This window comes from Capsella rubella, unplaced genomic scaffold, assembly GCF_000375325.1.
Source record: "Capsella rubella cultivar Monte Gargano unplaced genomic scaffold, Caprub1_0 scaffold_3, whole genome shotgun sequence".
In the NCBI taxonomy this organism is placed as follows: Eukaryota; Viridiplantae; Streptophyta; class Magnoliopsida; order Brassicales; family Brassicaceae; genus Capsella; species Capsella rubella.
The window spans coordinates 6,734,125-6,753,019 of NW_006238921.1; the positions used below are offsets into that span (position 1 = coordinate 6,734,125).

General features: G+C 37.4%; 3 protein-coding genes across 6 annotated transcripts; all 3 read left to right on the plus strand.

Moving 5' to 3' along the window:
- Window positions 1-6,651: 6,651 nt before the first annotated feature.
- LOC17892801 (upstream activation factor subunit spp27) lies at window positions 6,652-9,447 on the plus strand. Of its 4 annotated transcripts, none has more exons than XM_023786773.1 (8): window positions 6,652-7,074; window positions 7,317-7,419; window positions 7,501-7,675; window positions 7,972-8,134; window positions 8,228-8,345; window positions 8,450-8,624; window positions 8,732-8,788; window positions 8,869-9,447. In XM_023786773.1, exons 1-8 carry the CDS (start codon window positions 6,773-6,775, stop codon window positions 8,994-8,996), a joined length of 1,221 nt encoding a protein of 406 aa, XP_023642541.1. In that variant the 5' UTR covers window positions 6,652-6,772; the 3' UTR covers window positions 8,997-9,447. The 4 variants fall into 4 exon arrangements, with proteins under 4 accessions (XP_023642541.1, XP_023642538.1, XP_023642542.1 ...); XM_023786770.1 differs by having other exon boundaries at window positions 6,653-7,074; window positions 8,863-9,447; XM_023786774.1 differs by having other exon boundaries at window positions 6,653-7,074; window positions 8,738-8,788.
- Window positions 9,448-10,171: 724 nt separating this feature from the next.
- Window positions 10,172-11,720, plus strand: LOC17890900 (F-box/FBD/LRR-repeat protein At2g26030). The gene is made up of 3 exons (XM_023785564.1): window positions 10,172-11,074; window positions 11,172-11,312; window positions 11,391-11,720. The coding sequence occupies exons 1-3, from the start codon at window positions 10,172-10,174 to the stop codon at window positions 11,718-11,720; spliced, it is 1,374 nt and encodes a 457-aa protein (XP_023641332.1).
- A 1,745-nt stretch (window positions 11,721-13,465) lies between these two features.
- Window positions 13,466-16,346, plus strand: LOC17891946 (la-related protein 6C). The gene is made up of 10 exons (XM_006299501.2): window positions 13,466-14,078; window positions 14,315-14,396; window positions 14,496-14,590; window positions 14,691-14,762; window positions 14,842-14,921; window positions 15,004-15,082; window positions 15,165-15,212; window positions 15,303-15,371; window positions 15,466-15,591; window positions 15,667-16,346. The coding sequence occupies exons 1-10, from the start codon at window positions 13,626-13,628 to the stop codon at window positions 15,931-15,933; spliced, it is 1,371 nt and encodes a 456-aa protein (XP_006299563.1). The 5' UTR covers window positions 13,466-13,625; the 3' UTR covers window positions 15,934-16,346.
- Window positions 16,347-18,895: the final 2,549 nt, after the last annotated feature.

An 18,895-nucleotide genomic window follows, 5' to 3' on the forward strand; every position in this document is an offset into this window, starting at 1 on the left:
CACACGTCATTGAGCGACATGTTCCCTTCCATGTATCACAAACCAATTCTAATTCTATATTGTTCTTTTATATTGAGAAGAACCTTAATTCTCAAAATACTCATGTTATCTATAAACCGTAAATGTGTACACATACTTTAATGATAACGTCTTTAATTAAAAGAAACATAACTTTTAGTGAATTCATAGTGTCACTCACATAATAAGCATTCTATAATCAAAACAGCAAAGACTTATCGATAACACCCATACGCTCTACATGGCCAACGAACGCCATGGGTGCTAATCCCTTGGTTAACGGATCTGCGACCATCATCTCCGTCCTTATATGCTCAAAAGACACTCTATGTTTCTTAACTTCTTCTTTGACAGACAAATACTTTATCTCCATGTGTTTAGCACCTTTCGAGTACTTGTCATTCTTTGAAAAGAAGACAGCTGCAGAATTATCACAGTAAATTCTCAGCGGCTTCTCTATGGTGTCGACAATTCGAAGCCCTGAGATAAAGTTCCGCAACCACAACGCGTGAACTGTGGCCTCAAAGCATGCCACAAATTCAGCCTCCATAGTGGAAGAAGCAATAATAGACTGCTTCCCACTTTTCCACGATATTGCTCCTCCAGCTAATAGGAACAAATATCCAAACGTCGATTTTCTGCTATCAACGCATCCGGCATAGTCTGAATCTGTATATCCAATAACCTCAAGATGATCAGATCTCCTGTATGTAAGCATGAGCTCTTTGGTGCCTTGCAAGTACCTGAGGACCTTCTTCGCAGCTTTCCAGTGGTCCATTCCGGGATTACTTTGATATCGACCCAACATACCAACAGCAAAGGTGATATCTGGCCGAGTACATGTCTGAACATAGTTCAAACTCCCAACCACTGATGCATAGGGAATTCTTTCCATTCCTTTACGTTCTAATTCATTTCTTGGACATTGCATTTTACTGAATTTGTCCCCTTTCTGAATTGGAACTATACCAGCAGAGCATTCACTCATTCTATACCTCTCTAAGATCTTATTGATATATCCTTTCTGAGACAAACTTAACAATCCTTGTGATCTGTCTCGAATAATTTCTATTCCGATCACATAAGATGCCTCACCCATATCTTTCATTTCAAAGTTCTTAGAGAGATATTTCTTTATATCATGTAACATTCCCATATCATTAGCAGCAAGCAAAATATCATCAACATATAAGACTAAAATAGCAAACTTACTCCCACTAACTTTCATGTAGATACATCGGTCAACGATAACCTCTACAAAACCATATGACGTAATGGTATCATTAAATTTCAAATACCACTGTCTGGAAGCTTGTTTTAGCCCATATATTGACTTTTTCAGCTTACACACCAGATGTTCATTTCCTGTGGTCACAAACCCTTCAGGTTGATCCATATATACTTCCTCCTCAAGCTCTCCATTTAGAAAGGCGGTTTTCACATCCATTTGGTGAAGCTCTAAATCGTAATGAGCCACCAAACCCACAACAATTCTTAGAGAATCTTTCTTTGAAACTGGAGAGAAAGTCTCTTTATAGTCAATGCCATCTTTTTGGGTGAAACCTTTAGCAACAAGGCGAGCCTTGTATCTTTCAACGTTACCTTTCGAGTCACGTTTAGTCTTAAAGACCCATTTCGAACCAACGGTTTTGAAACCGTTCGGTAACTCTACTAAGTCCCAAACATTGTTATCACCCATAGATTTTATTTCTTCTTTCGCAGCATTAAACCATTTTTCAGAATTGTCACCTTCCATGGCTTTTCGGAATGTGTTCGGGTCTTCATCAATGCTTAAGTCACATTCACTTTCAACAGCATAAACCACATAGTCATTTGAAATGGCAGACCTACGTTGCCTTCCAGATCGCCTTAATGGTTCTTGTGGTACACCATTTCCTTCTTGAATAGTGACAGATTCACTGTTTGTCCCTTCATCTAGTGGGGTTGGTACATCATCATGTCGTTCTATTGTGTCATTTGACTGTAGTGAAACAATAGGAACAACAACCTCAGGTGTAACAACAGGTGAAGAAACTTCAACCTGGACTTCTTTAATGTCCACCTTTCTTGGTTCACCACTCCCACTAGTTTGACCATTTTCAATGAATCTAGCATTTCCCGTTTCAACTATTCTCGTACTATGCTTAGGACAGTAAAATACATACCCCTTTGATTTTTCTGGATAGCCAATGAAGAAGCCACTGACAGTCCTAGAATCAAGTTTCTTTTCATGTGGATTATATGGCTTTACTTCTGCTGGACATCCCCAAACACGTAAATGTCTTAAACTAGGTTTCCTTCCCGTCCACAGCTCAAAAGGAGTCTTAGGAACTGCCTTACTAGGAACCCGGTTCAAGACATACGTTGCAGTCTTTAATGCATATATCCACAATGAAAGGGGTAAAGAACTATTACTTAACATGCTCCTAACCATTCCCATTAAAGTACGATTCCGCCTCTCAGCTACACCATTCTGCTGAGGAGTACCAGGCATTGTATATTGTGCACAAATGCCTCTACTTTCAAGTAGCTTTGCAAATGGACCAGGACATTGTCCACTCTCAGTGAATTTTCCATAAAACTCACCACCTCTATCAGATCTCACTACCTTCACTTTTCTATCTAATTGCCTTTCCACCTCATTAATGAATATCTCTAGGATATTCACAGACTGAGATTTTTCATGCAACAGATAAGTATAACCATAACGTGAGTAATCATCAATAAAAGTGATAAAGTATTTTTCACCGCTCCAAGACGGAGCATCAAATGGACCACAAATATCAGTGTGAATTAACTCAAGAAGTTGAGTACCTCTTGTGGCTGGTTTCTTTACTGTATGTTTGGTATGCTTTCCTTTAATGCATTCCACACACACATCTAGATCACTAAAATCCAATTGAGGAAGAATTTCATTCTTTACCAACCTCATAATTCTTTCTTTGGATATATGACCTAATCTTTGATGCCACAAGAAAGCTGAACTTTCATTAGATGCACTACGCTTAATGCCTTGACTTTCAATATTAAACAAGGATTCTGAAAACTTTTCATCAAGATTGAACCGATAAAGCGAATCAAACAAAATACCACTTCCATAAAGGTTATCATTCAGGTACAATGAGAAAACACCATGTCCAATCCTAAAATTAAAACCTAAATCATCCAACCTACTTACAGAAACAAGATTTCTAGCACACTCAGATACATAGAGACACCCTTCAAGATCTACATGACATCCAGTGTCCAAGATCAACCTATAAGTCCCAATGCCTTCAATTCGTGCCTTCATTCTGTTTCCCATGAACAAGAATTGTTCAGGTCCTCTTATGGGTTGAATCGAACTGAATCCCTGTTTAATATGTGACACATGAGTAGTAGCACCAGTATCTAACCACCAAGTATTTTTAGGCACTTCAACAAGGTTCAATTCAGAGCAAACATAAATATGTTGCGTACCTTTCTTGTCGAACCAAGCCTTTCTTTTCGGACAATCTTTCTTGAAGTGTCCCACCTTCTTGCAGAAGAAACACTTCTTTTCCTTATGGATCTGACTTTCGGGTCCTTTCATGAAAGCTTTATCCTTTGCCTTGCCATGCTTACTTGGTTTTCCTTTAGTGCTGCTAACGTTTCCAAAACCCACAAGATTGGCAACATGATCCTTCATTTTCTTAATTCTCCCTTCCTCCTGAACCAACATAGCCTTTAATTCCTTAAAGTTCCATTTATCTTTGATGGTGTTGTAATTCACCTGGAACTGGCTAAACTCAAAAGGTAGAGAGTTCATAATGAACTGGACCAAGAAATTCTCATGAACTTCCATTCCCAAGGTTGACAACCTTGCTGCCAAGTTAGACATGTGGGTCACATGATCATGAATTGGCTGAGACCAGTCAAACTTTTTCGTAGTAAGCTCATTCATGAGACTCCCTACAACCGACTTGTCAGCCAAATCTGATTGTGAACACTCTTTAATTTTCTGTATGAACTCCCTTGCTTTCTCTGTCTTAGGCATAGTTGGCTTAACACTTTCTGCCATTGTCATCCTCATGAGGTTCATACTCAGCCTGTTAGATCGCTCCCAAGTCTCGTAACGAGATTTTTCATTTTCGGAGCTCTCAACTGTAATGGCTGGAGGTTCCTCATCCGTTAGTATTGCAGAGTCCAAAGACATTACACCCAATGCAAAACGGATCTGTTCTGACCATTCACCATAATTCAGCCCATTGAACTTCACGACAGAGTTAGCAGATGCATACAAATTTGATGAAGCTGCAAACATTTAAACATGCTTACCTATTAGTGCTTTGATTCTTTTATACAGACTCTTAAGGCCTAGCTTAACTCTAAAGCATGAATTTAAATAACCTTTGGGCAATATTTAAACACATGCATATTTAATGATGCTAAATTTTTATACTTTTATAATCAATCAAATTACACATATAAATCAAATAAACATGTTACCTTTGGGTATACATATTACTGACTATATAAAAAATGATTAATTCTTTCATATTATTAACTATGTATTCAATGATCCACCTTTGGGTGATCTACAAAATATATAGATAATAAAATAATTGATCAATCAATCCTACATGTCATTTAGCATCTCTTTTTCTAATGTGTATGTGTAATATAACAAGGTCACTTTGGTGACTAACAAGTTATATACAATATAAACACTAAAAACTTTAATAGGTAAATTTATCTTTATATTATGTTAATATTTCATAACATAATTACCCAATTTTAATTTAATGCACAGCGGATGCAATTTAAAACTAAACCAGACATTTCACTTAATCAACCTAAACCAACAGTTTAAGCCATATTCTTTAACAATGAACGCTTTTATTCATATGCCATAAACGATCAATTCCCAGAACATGTATATGCAACTTTAACAATGATTCATTTATTAGAAACAGAATCTAATTAGAACAATTATTTCAATCATCAAATGCATTTACGTGAATGATCAAAACACCACTAACCATCAATTCTATGATTCCATCTACGACACTTACATGCACACACAATAATAAAAAAACTGTTCATTATTGCAACAGAATCTAACCATTGAATTTCAACCTTAATAATTCCACATGTTCCCAACAATAAAAGGTTACGATCATGGTGACGAACAAAAGTTACGATCATGCAACAAAATTCCAGAACTGTTTATAAACCTTTTAACATGCGTTGACAGTGATGAACGAACATGGTAAATTAATAAATCTAGATCTGCTCTGCTACCAAATATTAATCTAACTTTATGATTTCTATCATGAAATCTAAATCCCAAAGATCATCTAGATTTAATTTAATTCAACCATGAACAGTTTCTTATGAAAGAAGAAACACTAACCTTGATCCATTGCTTGATTGGGTTTGATGATGGATTCAAGTCTTCTTCACAGATTGATTTCTTCTTCCCTTACTCCTTATTGCTTTCCTGTGATCTTTGATGAAGAAGATCACTAATCTCTTTTGTTGTTTTTAATCAGTGGTGTTTTCCCTCTCAATGAGAACAACGACCGTAGAGAGTCACTTTTCAACACCACACATATATATACATGTATATTGCATCTTTCCAGAGAGTTGTGTTGGTTTATAATAACCACCTCTTTAATAATGCATAAATATAATATATACAATAATATATATGACTTATATAATATAGTTAAGGCAAGGGAAGAGGGTTATCAATACACCCGAATTCTAATTCATTAATCGAAACCGATTCATCACGGTGTCGTCCCTAATATTAGAATCCATAAGATTAATATGAATTTGAACTTCATAAATAAACCAGAAGACACACAAGCCACACTTAATATAAAATATTCTTACAGGATTTGGCAACTTCACGATTCTAGCTACAATAAGTATATATATATATATATATATATATATATATATATTTTTTTTTTTTTAAGTTGTAAATCTAGAATTTGGGAGTATCTATAGAAAAAATGGTAGAATTTGCGTAACATATCATACTTTTTAACCTGGTAAAGTAGAGAGGCTCAACAACTTCTTCAAATTGAAACATATATATCTAAGCTTTCAATAAGCCCTAGTCCACTACCTCCAACTCAAAACCATCCTTTAAAATATAATCATTTATCACACTCTTTTTAGACCATATATATATATATATAATTGTTAAGCGTTCTCTTCTGTTTTTCTTTTGTGTTGGCATATATAGAGTTATATATATATGTCTCAGCTCTCTCCCTACTATAGTCTTCTTATCTTGACTTTTAAGAGTCGTTGAATCCAAAACTCGTATTATTTATAAAGTCATAAGTCTTTCATATTATATTGTGGTCCAGTCCAGTCTTCTTAGGCAGATATGGCCTTCACGGGAGTTGCTTAAAACCACATTTTTAGAAAAAAACCAATCTCTTTACTTGTACGGTACTTTTCTTTCGGTTGATGAAATGAAACTTCTAGTTGTAGAAGATAATAATATCCAAACCCTTTTTTTTTTTCTAATCAAACCATAATTAAAAATACCACAAAAAAACGTGTTAAAGTTTTTGCCATAATAATAAATTTCTAACTATGGTCGTATTCGAACACCTATTCATCTATTAGAAAAAGAAAAAAGGAGGAAGAAGGGTGGTGAAGCACCAAAAACGACGACGTTTACATCCTTTCTCTAGTTCTCCCACATCAAGAGAATCGGTTTTGGCTTTCATCAGCCGCTTCGTGTTTTCCTTCTTCTTCAATAACGGAAAAAATGGTTTCCGACTTGGACATCGTGACCCGTCTCCGTGAGATTCTCGGTAGCTCCGACCTTGACACGGCGACTCCGGCTACCGTCCGTCGTCAGCTGGAGGCGGATTTCGGTGTCGACTTTACTGATAAGAAGGCTTTCATTAGGGATCAAATCGATGCTTTTCTCGAGAGCAATGGCTCTGTAGAAGAAGAGAGCCTTAAGGCAGAAGAAGAAGAAGAAGAAGACATTAATGCCGCCGACGAAATCAAGGCGGTAATTGAAGACGGAAATGGAAGTGAAAGTGAGGAAGAGAAGGAGGAACGGTAATTTCTCTTTTAGTGATTGTGGTTGGTTTCTGTGAAATGGGATTATTTGAATTCCATTATCAATGAATCGATGATCATACACACACTTAAAAAAATTGAGTCTTTATAGGAATCCTTTGCATTTCCCGAACTAATCAAAATGTGTTTCAAATGCATTTCTAATCAGAGACCGAGTTCTGGTTTTTAATTCCAATTGGAGAGATTTATATATGTTCAATATTGTGTGTTTGATGTGTTAGGCCAGTAAAGGCCAAGAAACGAGGAGGTGGCTTTACTAAAGTATGCCAGCTCTCTCCACAACTTGAGAAGCTTGTTGGAACATCTCAGTTAGCTCGAACCGAGGTAATTGTCATATTCTCTGAGGAAATGTTCTGCGCATGTTTTGGGTGGAGTGTCATTCTTTTGTGTTGTGTTTGTTATCAGGTTGTGAAGAAAATATGGGCCTATATCAAAGGGAAGGGTTTGCAAGACCCAAAGGACAGGAGGAAGATAGTGTGTGATGAGTTGCTTCATTCCTTGTTCCGTGTCAAGACCATTAATATGTTTCAAATGAACAAGGCATTAACGAAGCATATTTGGCCCTTAGGCGATGGAGATGGTAATGTCCTTGTCATTGTTATACTGCATTTTCAATTGTCTGGAATTAAGTACCCCGCTGTAGAGAGTGATTATGTTGAAAGAATGTCATGAACTGATAATACTTTGGTTTTCTAGTGTTGAATAATAGTAATTTCCCCCCAGCGTTGTGTTGTTAAGATGCTTATATATTTGTGCAAGAGACCAATTTGTTTCGTAAGACGGTGTTATATATTTCCTGAGTACTTTGGGTTGGAGACAGCAGTTTCTGAGTTTGTGTTACTCAAGTGCAATGAAATGATTTTTTATTCTCTCCAGGGTGTGCTAACAATGTCAAAGAAGAAGATGAAGATGAAGATGACGATGAGGCATCAGAGGGAACTGACAAGAAAGGGGAGCAAAACGAAGAAGTGGAAGAGAACAAGGAAGAAGAAAATGAAGATGAGGAAGTTAGGAGTTTGCGGAAACGCAAGAGAAAAAAGTTAGTTTCTCTTTCTCACGCAATTTTTGTATTGTCCAGCTAGTTATTGCCACCCTTATAATGCCCATAGATTAAGATTTCTCTATCTAATAGGCCAGCCAAGTCAGTAGAGAAGCCCAAGAGAAAAGGAGGAGGTGGCTTCGCTAAAGTTTGCAGCCTCTCGCCGGAGCTTCAGGCGTTTACTGGGGTGACAGAATTAGCCAGGACAGAGGTACATGTCTAGCTCAAGCACTGAGCCTAAATTTCAAAGTTACTTATCCAATTAGCTTGACCAAGTCCCTTGTTTTGACATTTTGTACTGGTGAATGGTTTCAGGTGGTGAAAATGCTTTGGAAGTATATAAAAGAGAACAATTTGCAAGATCCGAATGATGGACGCACAATAATATGTGACGAGTCATTGCTATCTCTGTTCCCTGTCGAGTCTATCAATATGTTTCAAATGAATAAACTACTAACAAAGCACATATGGCCTTTAGATAATAATGCAGGTATTTCATGACTGGAAACTTCTTTCATTTTCTTTGGGAGCCATCTTTCCCCGGTTTAGGCACTTTAATTATATACTACTAATTGTTGTTTGTCTCTGGTCTGGGAGAATCAGTTAGCCCTAACTCTCCAAAGAACGGAAAGCAAAAAATGGAATCAGATGGAGGTAAGAAAGCTAGATGAATTTCAACTTGTCCCTTTTCTCATTATGGTATAACCAACGCATATGCATTCGGTCAGACACAGATAGTGAGGAACCGAACGAGAAAGATAAAAAACTGAAGACAGAAGACCTTCCTTCCCTTCCACTTTCAGATGCTCTTGTCAAGTTCTTGGGCAATGGAGAAAGCTCTCTGTCGAGGGCGGATAGTTGATTCATTCGAAGACACATCGGTCTCAGAACATCTGACCAACCACTTCATCAAGGTTGAAGAATAACTCTTTAGGAAGTGGCAAGTTTTGATGATGTTTTCTACGTAGGCAAAACCAGTTCTCCCAAAGGTCGGTTTTGATTTCCTGGACAATTTTTTTTGGATCAGTAGAGGTCAGTTCAGGACTTGGAAACACGACAAAGCCATTGCATTGATTTAGTTCTCCTCCTCCACAGGTAAGTTAAAAGACTAAAAGGTGTATCTCGAATGTGAGAGTTGTAAGCATTGCGTTTTCTGAATTTGCTTGCAAATGCAGCCTTTTTGGAGATGTTTCAAATGTTATTCCCTTGTGGTATATAGTGACAAAAACTAGATTCAAGGATACGAGATATGTTTTAAACCCAAACCAAGTGTTTAAATCACTTCCTATTTCACAATGAAATGTTTGCTTGCCCTCTTGCCCTTTTGCCCTTTTGGCCCTTTCAAAATTGTCATGCCATCAAAATGACGAAAAGATGTGGCCTTATAAAACATGATTCTACCAAACCAAATGACAATGGTTCACACTTCAATAGCAATAAACTCAAGGTCCTTTAATATGATTGGATTCATTTAGCCAATGCAGAGAGGAGATACATGGCTCCTTTAATATGATTGGATTCATTTAGCCAATGTAGAGAGGAGATACATGGCTACTCTTTTAAAAAAAATTAAGATAAGATTAATGACGTAAAAAACAGAGTCGTGCTGATTCTCTCCTTAGTCAGAGCGATTTGAATTCCAAACTTACCATAACGACTAATTTTCTTGAACTAAACCCGTAAGCAAAATAAGTGACAAATCAAATTAAGATACCATACCATACACGACCCAATCTTCTATTTTTCAAAAATTTTAGTGCACTGGATCTCCGGATTTTTAGAGATGTGATTTGCTTAGGTAACAATTATATATTTATATACCCACTACTCCATTAGTGCTCATCACCAGTTATCATTTTGCTCCTCCTAAAAAGCCTCCGGCGAGAAATAATCAAACAAGTTAAAGCAACGGTGAGTTCTTCATTTTTTTTTACGTTCATGTAACCGTCTAGTACACTAGATCGATTCATTATAATATATACTATTGATGTCATTGTTGTTGTTTAAAATGAAAATATAAGGTTTTCGTTTATCGTCATGGGAACCGATAGAATCAGCAACCTGCCAGATTGTTTGCTGACGCATATCCTCTCGTTCCGTCCGACCAAAAAGTCAGTAAGAACAAGTGTTTTGTCCAAGAGGTGGAGATCACTCTGGCTCAATGTCCCAGGACTCGACCTGCGTCGCATTGATTACCCTCCTTATGGCCAAGTCCCTCAGGGCGCTCCGTGCTACATCAACACTTACCTGAATTTCCATCACAACAACGGACGAAGAGTCCAAACGTTCAAGGTACAGTACGACGAAAACAGTGACTATAGAGAAGATTTTGTGGGATGGATCGAAACAGTGGTTGAGCGCGGAGTCCAGAATCTAGAAGTCGATTGTCTTCTGGAACGTTCTTGGCGAGATTACATGACTGAGAGGATTTACAACAGCAACACGTTGGTGTCTTTGAAGCTTACAAACGTAGGGTTGCCGAGTTTGGATCCCGCGGTTGCTGTTTCTCTACCTTGTCTCAAGACCATGCACCTTGAGGACGTTTCGTACGATGATGATGATCCTCTGTTCATGGAGAAACTCATCTCAGGCTGTCCTGTTCTTGAAGATTTTCTCTTGGTTTTGCCTTATGACCATCATGAGGGCCACCCAAATTGGTCGGCTCTGCGTGTGAGGTCTCAGACTCTTAAGAGCTTCGTTTTCTCGTGTGATTCTCAAGACACTGATACGGTTTATACGGTTGAGATTGATGCTCCACAACTCAAGTATATGAACTTCAGTGATTATAAATCTGATGAGATTGTGTTGAAGAATCTGACTTCTCTTTCCATGATCGAGATCGGTTATGGCTTTCAATCAAAGGAGAGAAGTGTTATCCGTAATTTTCTCAAGGGTATCTCTAGTGTGAGACACATGATACTCTCTACGTCTACTCTACATGTAAGTACTTTATATATATATAAATTCTAAACAATCGAAATTAATGCTTAGTTTAATCATCCACAATATATATGCATTTACTTCTTTCTTCTTGCAGGACCTCTTTGAATATTTCAATCTGGGACGGATTCGCAAATTTAATAACTTGACTCGTTTGCAAGTTGGACTCCATAATGACATGGTAAAACTATTTCCAGCCTTTCTTGAGAGCTTCCCAAACCTGAAAAATCTCATATTGGTAAGAATCTGTTTGAATCTGTGATTTGGTTGATCAAGGAGTACACTGTTGATGTACACTGTTCTTGTCCGTTTGCAGGACCTTACTGCTGTTAAAAGCGAGACAAAGGAAATCAAACTAAGTTCCCAGAGTATGTTACTGAGTCTGGAGTGTGTTGAGATCAAATTAAAAGAGGTTACGGTGGTAGAGTCCGTGAAGACACTTGTGAGGTATTTTCTTGAGAGTTCAGTAGTTCTCAAGAAACTCATTCTGCATTTCGAAGATTCTTCAGAAGCATACGGTGTTTCTTCTAGAGCAAAGAAAGCTAGAGAAAAGAAAGTTCGAGACAAGAAAGTTTCAGATATCGTCAACGAGCTTAGTACATTCACTAAGCTTTCTCCACACTGTGAGATCACCATGATTCATTGAAAATGTCATTGAATACCTTTTTAGAAATCTTTTGTTATATATGAAAAATTTGAGTGATGCATTGAATATCCTTTTAGGAATCTTTTGTTATGAATCTTTTGGAGACATGAGTATAATGTTTGGTTTTCTACATTTTGTCTTTGAATCATTCTAATGTGTTTAGTACATAGAGTTACAAAGCCACGATATACCAACGAGTCTGTTAACCATGTCGGAACATAGAGCTATTGTTAACGAAATCTGGTAGATACGACAACTTGAATAACTATGCTTTTACTAGGGTTTCAGAATTAGCCTGGACAGGTTGTGAAACTGATTTGGGGAGCTCTGTACATATATAAAGGAGAATAATTGCAAGATCCGAATGATAGAGGCACGCAAAGTAATATGCCATTGCATTGATTTGGTCTCCTCCTTAACAGGTAAGTTAAAAAGATAAAAGGTACGTACTATCTCGAATGTTAGTAAGCATTGCGTTTTCTGCTTTGCTTGCAAGTGCAGGCTTTTTGCTCCTCTTGATTATGAACTAGAAATCTAGAATCAATGATAAGATATGTTTTGTTTTAATTTGAGACCATAATATACCAAAGATTTTTGTTCATTAATTAACAAGGGTCAATACAATTATAAATTGAAATTAGGGTTCTCTGAAAGAGAGAAAATAAATGTGTTGAAATCCTAGCATATTTTGATTTCCCTCAAAGAAGAGAAGAGAAGAGTAACTAAGCTCAAGGAGCTTGCAACCTCCCTATCTGCAAACAGTTCTTGGATCATTGTAATATAATTTAACTAGTTTTCGTTTAATGATATATATAGATCATATTGTGTCAGCTTTCTTGTTTATTTTTCAAAACATGTGCTAGATCATTTTATATATCTGTTTTTTTGTTCTTTGTTCGTTGATATATATAGCAATCAAGAGTCTTGATGTAGAACATGATAGAGTTACAACAAAAGGATATACTGAAGGAAACAGGGATGACCAATATTGTAGATATATATATTGCCGGAAGAGATGATAAGAAAGAGTCTTTCAGAATCCAAGTGCCCTAACTACTAACACTGGGTCACAACTTCTTGCAACACCACCAGCAAGATTGATGCAGCAACAACAATTAAGGCAACAAAGCTTTGTTAACCATTTGGGGTAACCACATTGAGGATTACCGCAACTACAATTTGGGCAACTAATCTCACCGCAACTACAATCTAAGTAGCAAATCTTACCGCAACAAGGATTGGGGAAACCAAGTTTGGTTTTGTTGATGATGGTAGGAAATGCTTTTTGCTGTGATCATTATTGACTTATAAGTTATAACCATGCTCCATGCAATATGTTATTTTTGTTTAATTCAGTTTTATTCCAAAAAAAAAAATAATAAATAATGATCTTGGTTTTGTATTTTTTGTGTTCGCAAATATACAAATTTTAGTCGATAAATTTTTCATTTATCAAAATTTTGATTAGCAACAAATGAAAGTATATTTATGTCAATTAATCTGTATACTCTAAATTTCAATTTATATATAGAAATGTGTTATTAGAAAGAGATAGGTAAAATAAATATAAAAAATTGCAAAACTAAATTGAGTGAAAAATAATAAAAAAAAGTTAAATACATAGTCAAACCTTGAAGCTTATTTTTCTCGTTAAAAAACCATAATTTGCGCGAAAAAACTAAGGCTTCAAAAGTTTTTTCCATGTTTTGGAAAATAATTGGGAAAGTGAGAAAATTTCGAGAAGAAGAAATCAAAAAGGTACATAACAACATCAAAACTACTCACTACTCATATTTTGTTTTTACATTGAAAAAAAAAAGAAAAAAAGTTAACTCAAAAAAAAATTAATATATACACAAACAAACAAAAAACCAAAAAAAAAAAACGAGTAGTAGTGAGACGAATATGGCGCAGATGCAGCGAGAAGAGGCAGAGTCCGTCACGAAAGAGACGACGGAGAAGAAATATTCAGACGTAGGCGGCGGATCTTCCGGCGCTCAGGCGACGGCGTTTAAATTCAACGCTCAGGCGCCGGAATTCGTACCGCGATCACATACCACCGCACCAGCACCACAGGTTTCTCCGATCTCCGGTTACTTTTACCCTTGCTTCCATTACAACGGCGGTTGCATTGGAGGATGCGGCGGCGGAGGAACAAACGTTGGTACTCCATCGTCGGATTGGATCTACGTTGGAGGAGGAGATCCTACTGGTCAGCATCAACATGTTCATGATCCGGCGGCTGCGTTTTACATTCCGAGTCCGGCTGTTCAGTTTCCGGCTAATCAAACCTCTTCCTCTTCTTCCTCTTCCAAGAATCTGCTTTCCGATGATCTCCGGCTTAAGATCGTCAAACAGGTCTTTTATCACTTTTTACGTAATTGATACGTAAACTTTTATGTTATGAGATCAGATTTACAGTTATAAATCATACGATTTGATCTAACAATATTTATTTGTGGTAGTTAGTTTGGTGTAATTGCTTATAACGATAAATCAAATAAGATGAAATTTCCGGTTTACCAAACAAACCAACTCTGGTTTAGCCTTTTCAAACCTATCTTGACTGACAAGAAAACCACTTGTATATATAGGTTGAGTACCAGTTCACGGATATGAGTCTCCTAGCCAACGAGTCCATTTCAAAGCACATAAGCAAAGACCCTGAAGGTTATGGTAAGCACATGTTGTTTTTTTTTTATAACTATTATATGTTCCTTCAGATTTCTGCAAAGATGTGAATATCAGTTTTGCATTCATATGTTTTGAACGTAGTGCCTATATCATATATTGCTTCGACTAAGAAGATCAAGGCTTTAACGAGTAACCACCACCTAGTTTCACTTTCCCTACGCTCTTCCTCAAAGCTTGTAAGCTTCTTCTTTATTTTTTTGTTTAATTCTCTAGTCATTAACTAAATGTTATAAGATCTAAGTATTCTGAGAGAACTTTTTGTGAACAAAATTATAGGTTGTGAGTGAAGACGGCAAGAAAGTTAAGCGTACAAGTCAATTTACTGACAGAGACAGAGAGGAATTGCAGGTAAATTTGAATCTCATGAAAGAGCTTCATCTTGTTTATTATAATCAACTATACAACAAGTTCTTGTATTGTTCTGCAGGGCCGGACTGTTGTAGCAGAGAATTTGCCAGATGATCATTCTTACCAGAACCTTGAGAAGATTTTTGGAGTTATTGGAAAGTAAGAAGGCTTTTTACTTTTATTTTTAAACATTGCTTCTCTAAATCAATAATACAACAACTCTGGATTCAATTTGTTTCAGTGTCAAAGCGATTCGTATATGTCATCCTCCAGAGTCCAACTCCTCTCGTCCAAAAGGAGATTTCTTGATGAGCAACAAAGTAAGTACCATGCATGATCTGTTTCTTATTATCACCTGGACTTAGAGCTTAACATATACATTCTTCTTGTTTTACCCCAAAGATTCACGCGCTTATCGAGTATGACAACACTGTTATCGCGGATAAAGCTGTGAGTAAATCTTTACTTTCAACCATCTTTGTGATCCAAAACTCTGCATATATTAGCTGCTGAGATATATAGCAAATGTGATCATACCAGGTGGAGAAGCTGAACGATGAAAGAAACTGGAGGAAAGGGCTTCGTGTGAGGCTGCTTCTTAGATGCTCTGTAAGTTTATATATTCTCTTCTTAATAAATAACACATTTCTCTTGAAACGCTCTGAGATTAAGTGCATTATCATAACTTGTGTACTATGTACAGCCCAAATCAGTGCTCAAGAACCGAAGAAACTTCGATGGAATCCTCATTGATGATGAGCTCCCTTCTTATGAATCAGGAGAAGACTCTCCACGTCTCCATTTAACCGAATCACAGCTTGATAACGATGTTAGTACTGTTTCGTAACCCCCACGAAATGTTTTCCCATAGATACAAACTAAATGTTCTTGCTGTGCACGTTAGGGTGATGACAACAATGTTGGTGGACTATGGGGTAAAGGGAGAGGAAAAGGAAGAGGACGATCCCCAAGAAGCTACGCAGTAGGAGGAGGAGGACGTAGCTTCGGGATTGGGCTCGGAGTCAGCCTCGGGATACCGAGCCTAGGTTCACACGAATCTTCATCTCCTAAAACAGCAACAAAGGGACCAAGAATGCCTGATGGAACGAGAGGCTTCACCATGGGGCGAGGCAAACCTTCCTCCATCTCACTCTCACCTAACAATCTCTAAATAATTCCCCACCACAAGGACTACTATTTTTATGATATAATAGAGGTAAAAAAGTATTAGAGTGAATTAACCAAATAATACATAATATGGGGTTGGTTTTTCTAAGCTACGTTCACAGAAGCAAGCAAAAGGCACATGACTTATGGGAGAAGAGATAGTGAAAATGAACTATGATGAAGGCATGGTGACGTTTTTTTGAGGGTTCGTCTTATATAACTTCTTTCATCCTCTCAATTCTTTTAACTTGGTAATTTTTTTCTTTTGTATGTTTAATATATGTTTTATGTTTTGTGAGATTATTTGAATAATGAAGGGTTTATAGCACAAGAATTGCAACCCTAGCTGTGTATCTCAACTCTTTATGTTGATTTAGATGAATAATGGATTGAATAAGTAACTGTAAGATTGGTTAATTTGAAATGTAATCAGTTTCTTATAAATATAACTGAAAAGACAAATGGGGTATTGGGGATAGCAAAACTAAACTCATGATTTCTTACGCTAAGGCTGTCTACTAGTTTCATAACATATTGTCAAACAAACTAAAAGTATCACATTGATTAATACTATTAAATCATGTAAATCTTTAATTGAAACAAAACCTAATTTTTACTCCCAAATTAATACAAAGCCTTCTACGGTTGGAAATTGTTGGCCATATACTATATATTTACATGAAACTAAACATGCAATACCAGCAAACCAACTTCATAATTATTGTCTATATGTAGAGAATAGATATGTAACGGCTAGAGTTGTCATTTAATTACACTTGTATTCAGTATATATATTGTAACTCTTACATCTAATATAATCATCCAATTCCCTATCCTATATGGTATCAGAGCGACGATACCTAATACCCTAAATTTTTTTTATTTTTTTTCCTAAGCCGCCGCTCTCTTTTCAGCTTCTCAAACATGACAAAATCCTCCACCTCTAGTGAGACCATCGTTGTCTCTGAAAATCCTACTCTACTTCATGTCAATATGACAAACGTCACTAAACTCAATACCAGCAACTTTCTCATGTGGAGCAAACAAGTTCATGCTCTCCTTGATGGCTATGAACTCGCTGGATATCTCGATGGATCCATAGTCGTTCCAGAGCAGACGACTACAACTGACGGTGTGGTTTCTGACAATCATGCCTACAAGTTATGGAAAAGACAAGACAAACTCATCTATAGTGCTCTTCTAGGTGCGATCTCTGTGTCTGTCCAAACAATCTTGTCTCGATGCTCCACTGCTGCTGATGTTTGGAGCACGCTCACAACAACCTATGCGAATCCGAGTCGTGGTCACGTAAATCAGTTGCGTCTACAACTCCCGCTGTGGACTAAAGGCACGAAAACCATTGACGAATATATTCAAGGTTTTGTAGCCCGTTTTGATCAACTCGCCTTGCTCGGTAAACCTGTGGAACAAGAGGATCAAATTGACCATATCCTCAATGGTGTCCCTGAAGATTACAAACCAGTGATTGATCAAATTGGAGGACGTGAGAAAACTCCATCCATTCCAGAGGTCCATGAAAAGCTTCTCAATCATGAGGTGAAGCTCCTGTCTCTCCAAGCGAACACCAACTCCTCGTCACTTCCTATCACGGCTAACGTCGCACACTACCAAGGATCGAACAATAACTATCGTGGTCAAAGCAGCAACTACCGCGGGCAGAATAAGAACTCTCGGGGGCAATATCGGTCCAACAACAATCGCAACAATCAAACATGGCAACAACAACAAGGTCAACCAAGATATGATCAGTTTTCTCCACGAGGATACCAAGGTCATTGTCAAATTTGTGGGATACACGGACATAGTGCAAGAACATGTTCGCAGCTTCACTCTTCTACAGCCGGTTCTTTCGTGTCTAGTCCGGCCCCATGGCAGCCGCGTGCTCATTTTGCTGCTGCACCAACTCCAAATGCAAACTGGCTTCTTGACAGTGGTTCGACGCACCACCTCACAACAGACTTAAACAATCTGTCTCTCCATCAGCTGTACAACGGTGGAGAAGAAGTTACCATCGCTGATGGTTCAGGTCTCCAAATCTCGCATACTGGTTCCACTCTCTTACCTACCCCTTCTCGTTCTTTTAGACTAAATGATGTCCTTTATGTTCCTAACCTTCACAAAAACCTTATATCCGTTTACCGTTTGTGTAACGCTAATCAAGTGTCTGTGGAATTCTTTCCTGCTCACTTTCAGGTGAAGGATCTCAAAACTGGGGACCGGTTACTCCAAGGCCGAACTAAGAACGAGTTATACGAGTGGCCAGTCAACAGAACCAATCATATCTCTATGTTTGCAACACCAACATCCAAAACATCTCTCCCACTTTGGCATTCTCGACTTGGTCATCCATCTCCACCCATTTTACAAAAGCTTATTTCTCAATTTTCTTTGCCATGTTCTGAACCTTTACAAAAACAATCTCCTTGTTCTCATTGTCTTATCAATAAAAGCCATAAATTGCCTTTCTTTTCAAATACAATTTCCTCTACAAAACCTCTTCAATATGTTTACTCTGATGTTTGGACATCTCCTCTTATTTCCGTAGATGGTTTCAAGTATTATCTTATACTTGTTGATCATTATACCCGATACTCTTGGTTTTATCCGTTAAAGCAAAAATCTCAAGTTAAAGATACATTTGTCGCTTTCAAAGCTTTGGCTGAGAATCGATTTCAGAGAAAAATTGGCACTTTATACAGTGATAATGGCGGAGAGTATATTGCATTGCGGTCATATCTTACTACTCATGGCATATCTCATCTTACCTCACCTCCTCACACGCCGGAACATAATGGCATCTCCGAACGTAAACATCGTCACATTGTCGAGACTGGCCTAACACTACTTCATCAAGCGTCGGTACCAAAGATGTATTGGACATATGCATTTGCTGCTGCCGTTTATTTGATAAACCGTATGCCAACTCCGGTGCTACATAATGTGTC

Excerpts from the sequence above, each read along its gene's own strand:
- LOC17892801 (XM_023786770.1), top strand. The coding sequence starts at position 6,773 with ATGGTTTCCGACTTGGACATCGTGACCCGTCTCCGTGAGATTCTCGGT. Across the intron at positions 7,420-7,500 it reads CTCAGTTAGCTCGAACCGAG|GTTGTGAAGAAAATATGGGC; the intron begins GTAATTGTCATA and ends GTTTGTTATCAG. Across the intron at positions 8,135-8,227 it reads CGGAAACGCAAGAGAAAAAA|GCCAGCCAAGTCAGTAGAGA; the intron begins GTTAGTTTCTCT and ends TCTATCTAATAG.
- LOC17890900 (XM_023785564.1), top strand. The coding sequence starts at position 10,172 with ATGGGAACCGATAGAATCAGCAACCTGCCAGATTGTTTGCTGACGCAT. Across the intron at positions 11,075-11,171 it reads TCTCTACGTCTACTCTACAT|GACCTCTTTGAATATTTCAA; the intron begins GTAAGTACTTTA and ends TTCTTCTTGCAG. Across the intron at positions 11,313-11,390 it reads ACCTGAAAAATCTCATATTG|GACCTTACTGCTGTTAAAAG; the intron begins GTAAGAATCTGT and ends GTCCGTTTGCAG.
- LOC17891946 (XM_006299501.2), top strand. The coding sequence starts at position 13,626 with ATGGCGCAGATGCAGCGAGAAGAGGCAGAGTCCGTCACGAAAGAGACG. Across the intron at positions 15,083-15,164 it reads ATTTCTTGATGAGCAACAAA|ATTCACGCGCTTATCGAGTA; the intron begins GTAAGTACCATG and ends TTTACCCCAAAG. Across the intron at positions 15,592-15,666 it reads AATCACAGCTTGATAACGAT|GGTGATGACAACAATGTTGG; the intron begins GTTAGTACTGTT and ends TGTGCACGTTAG.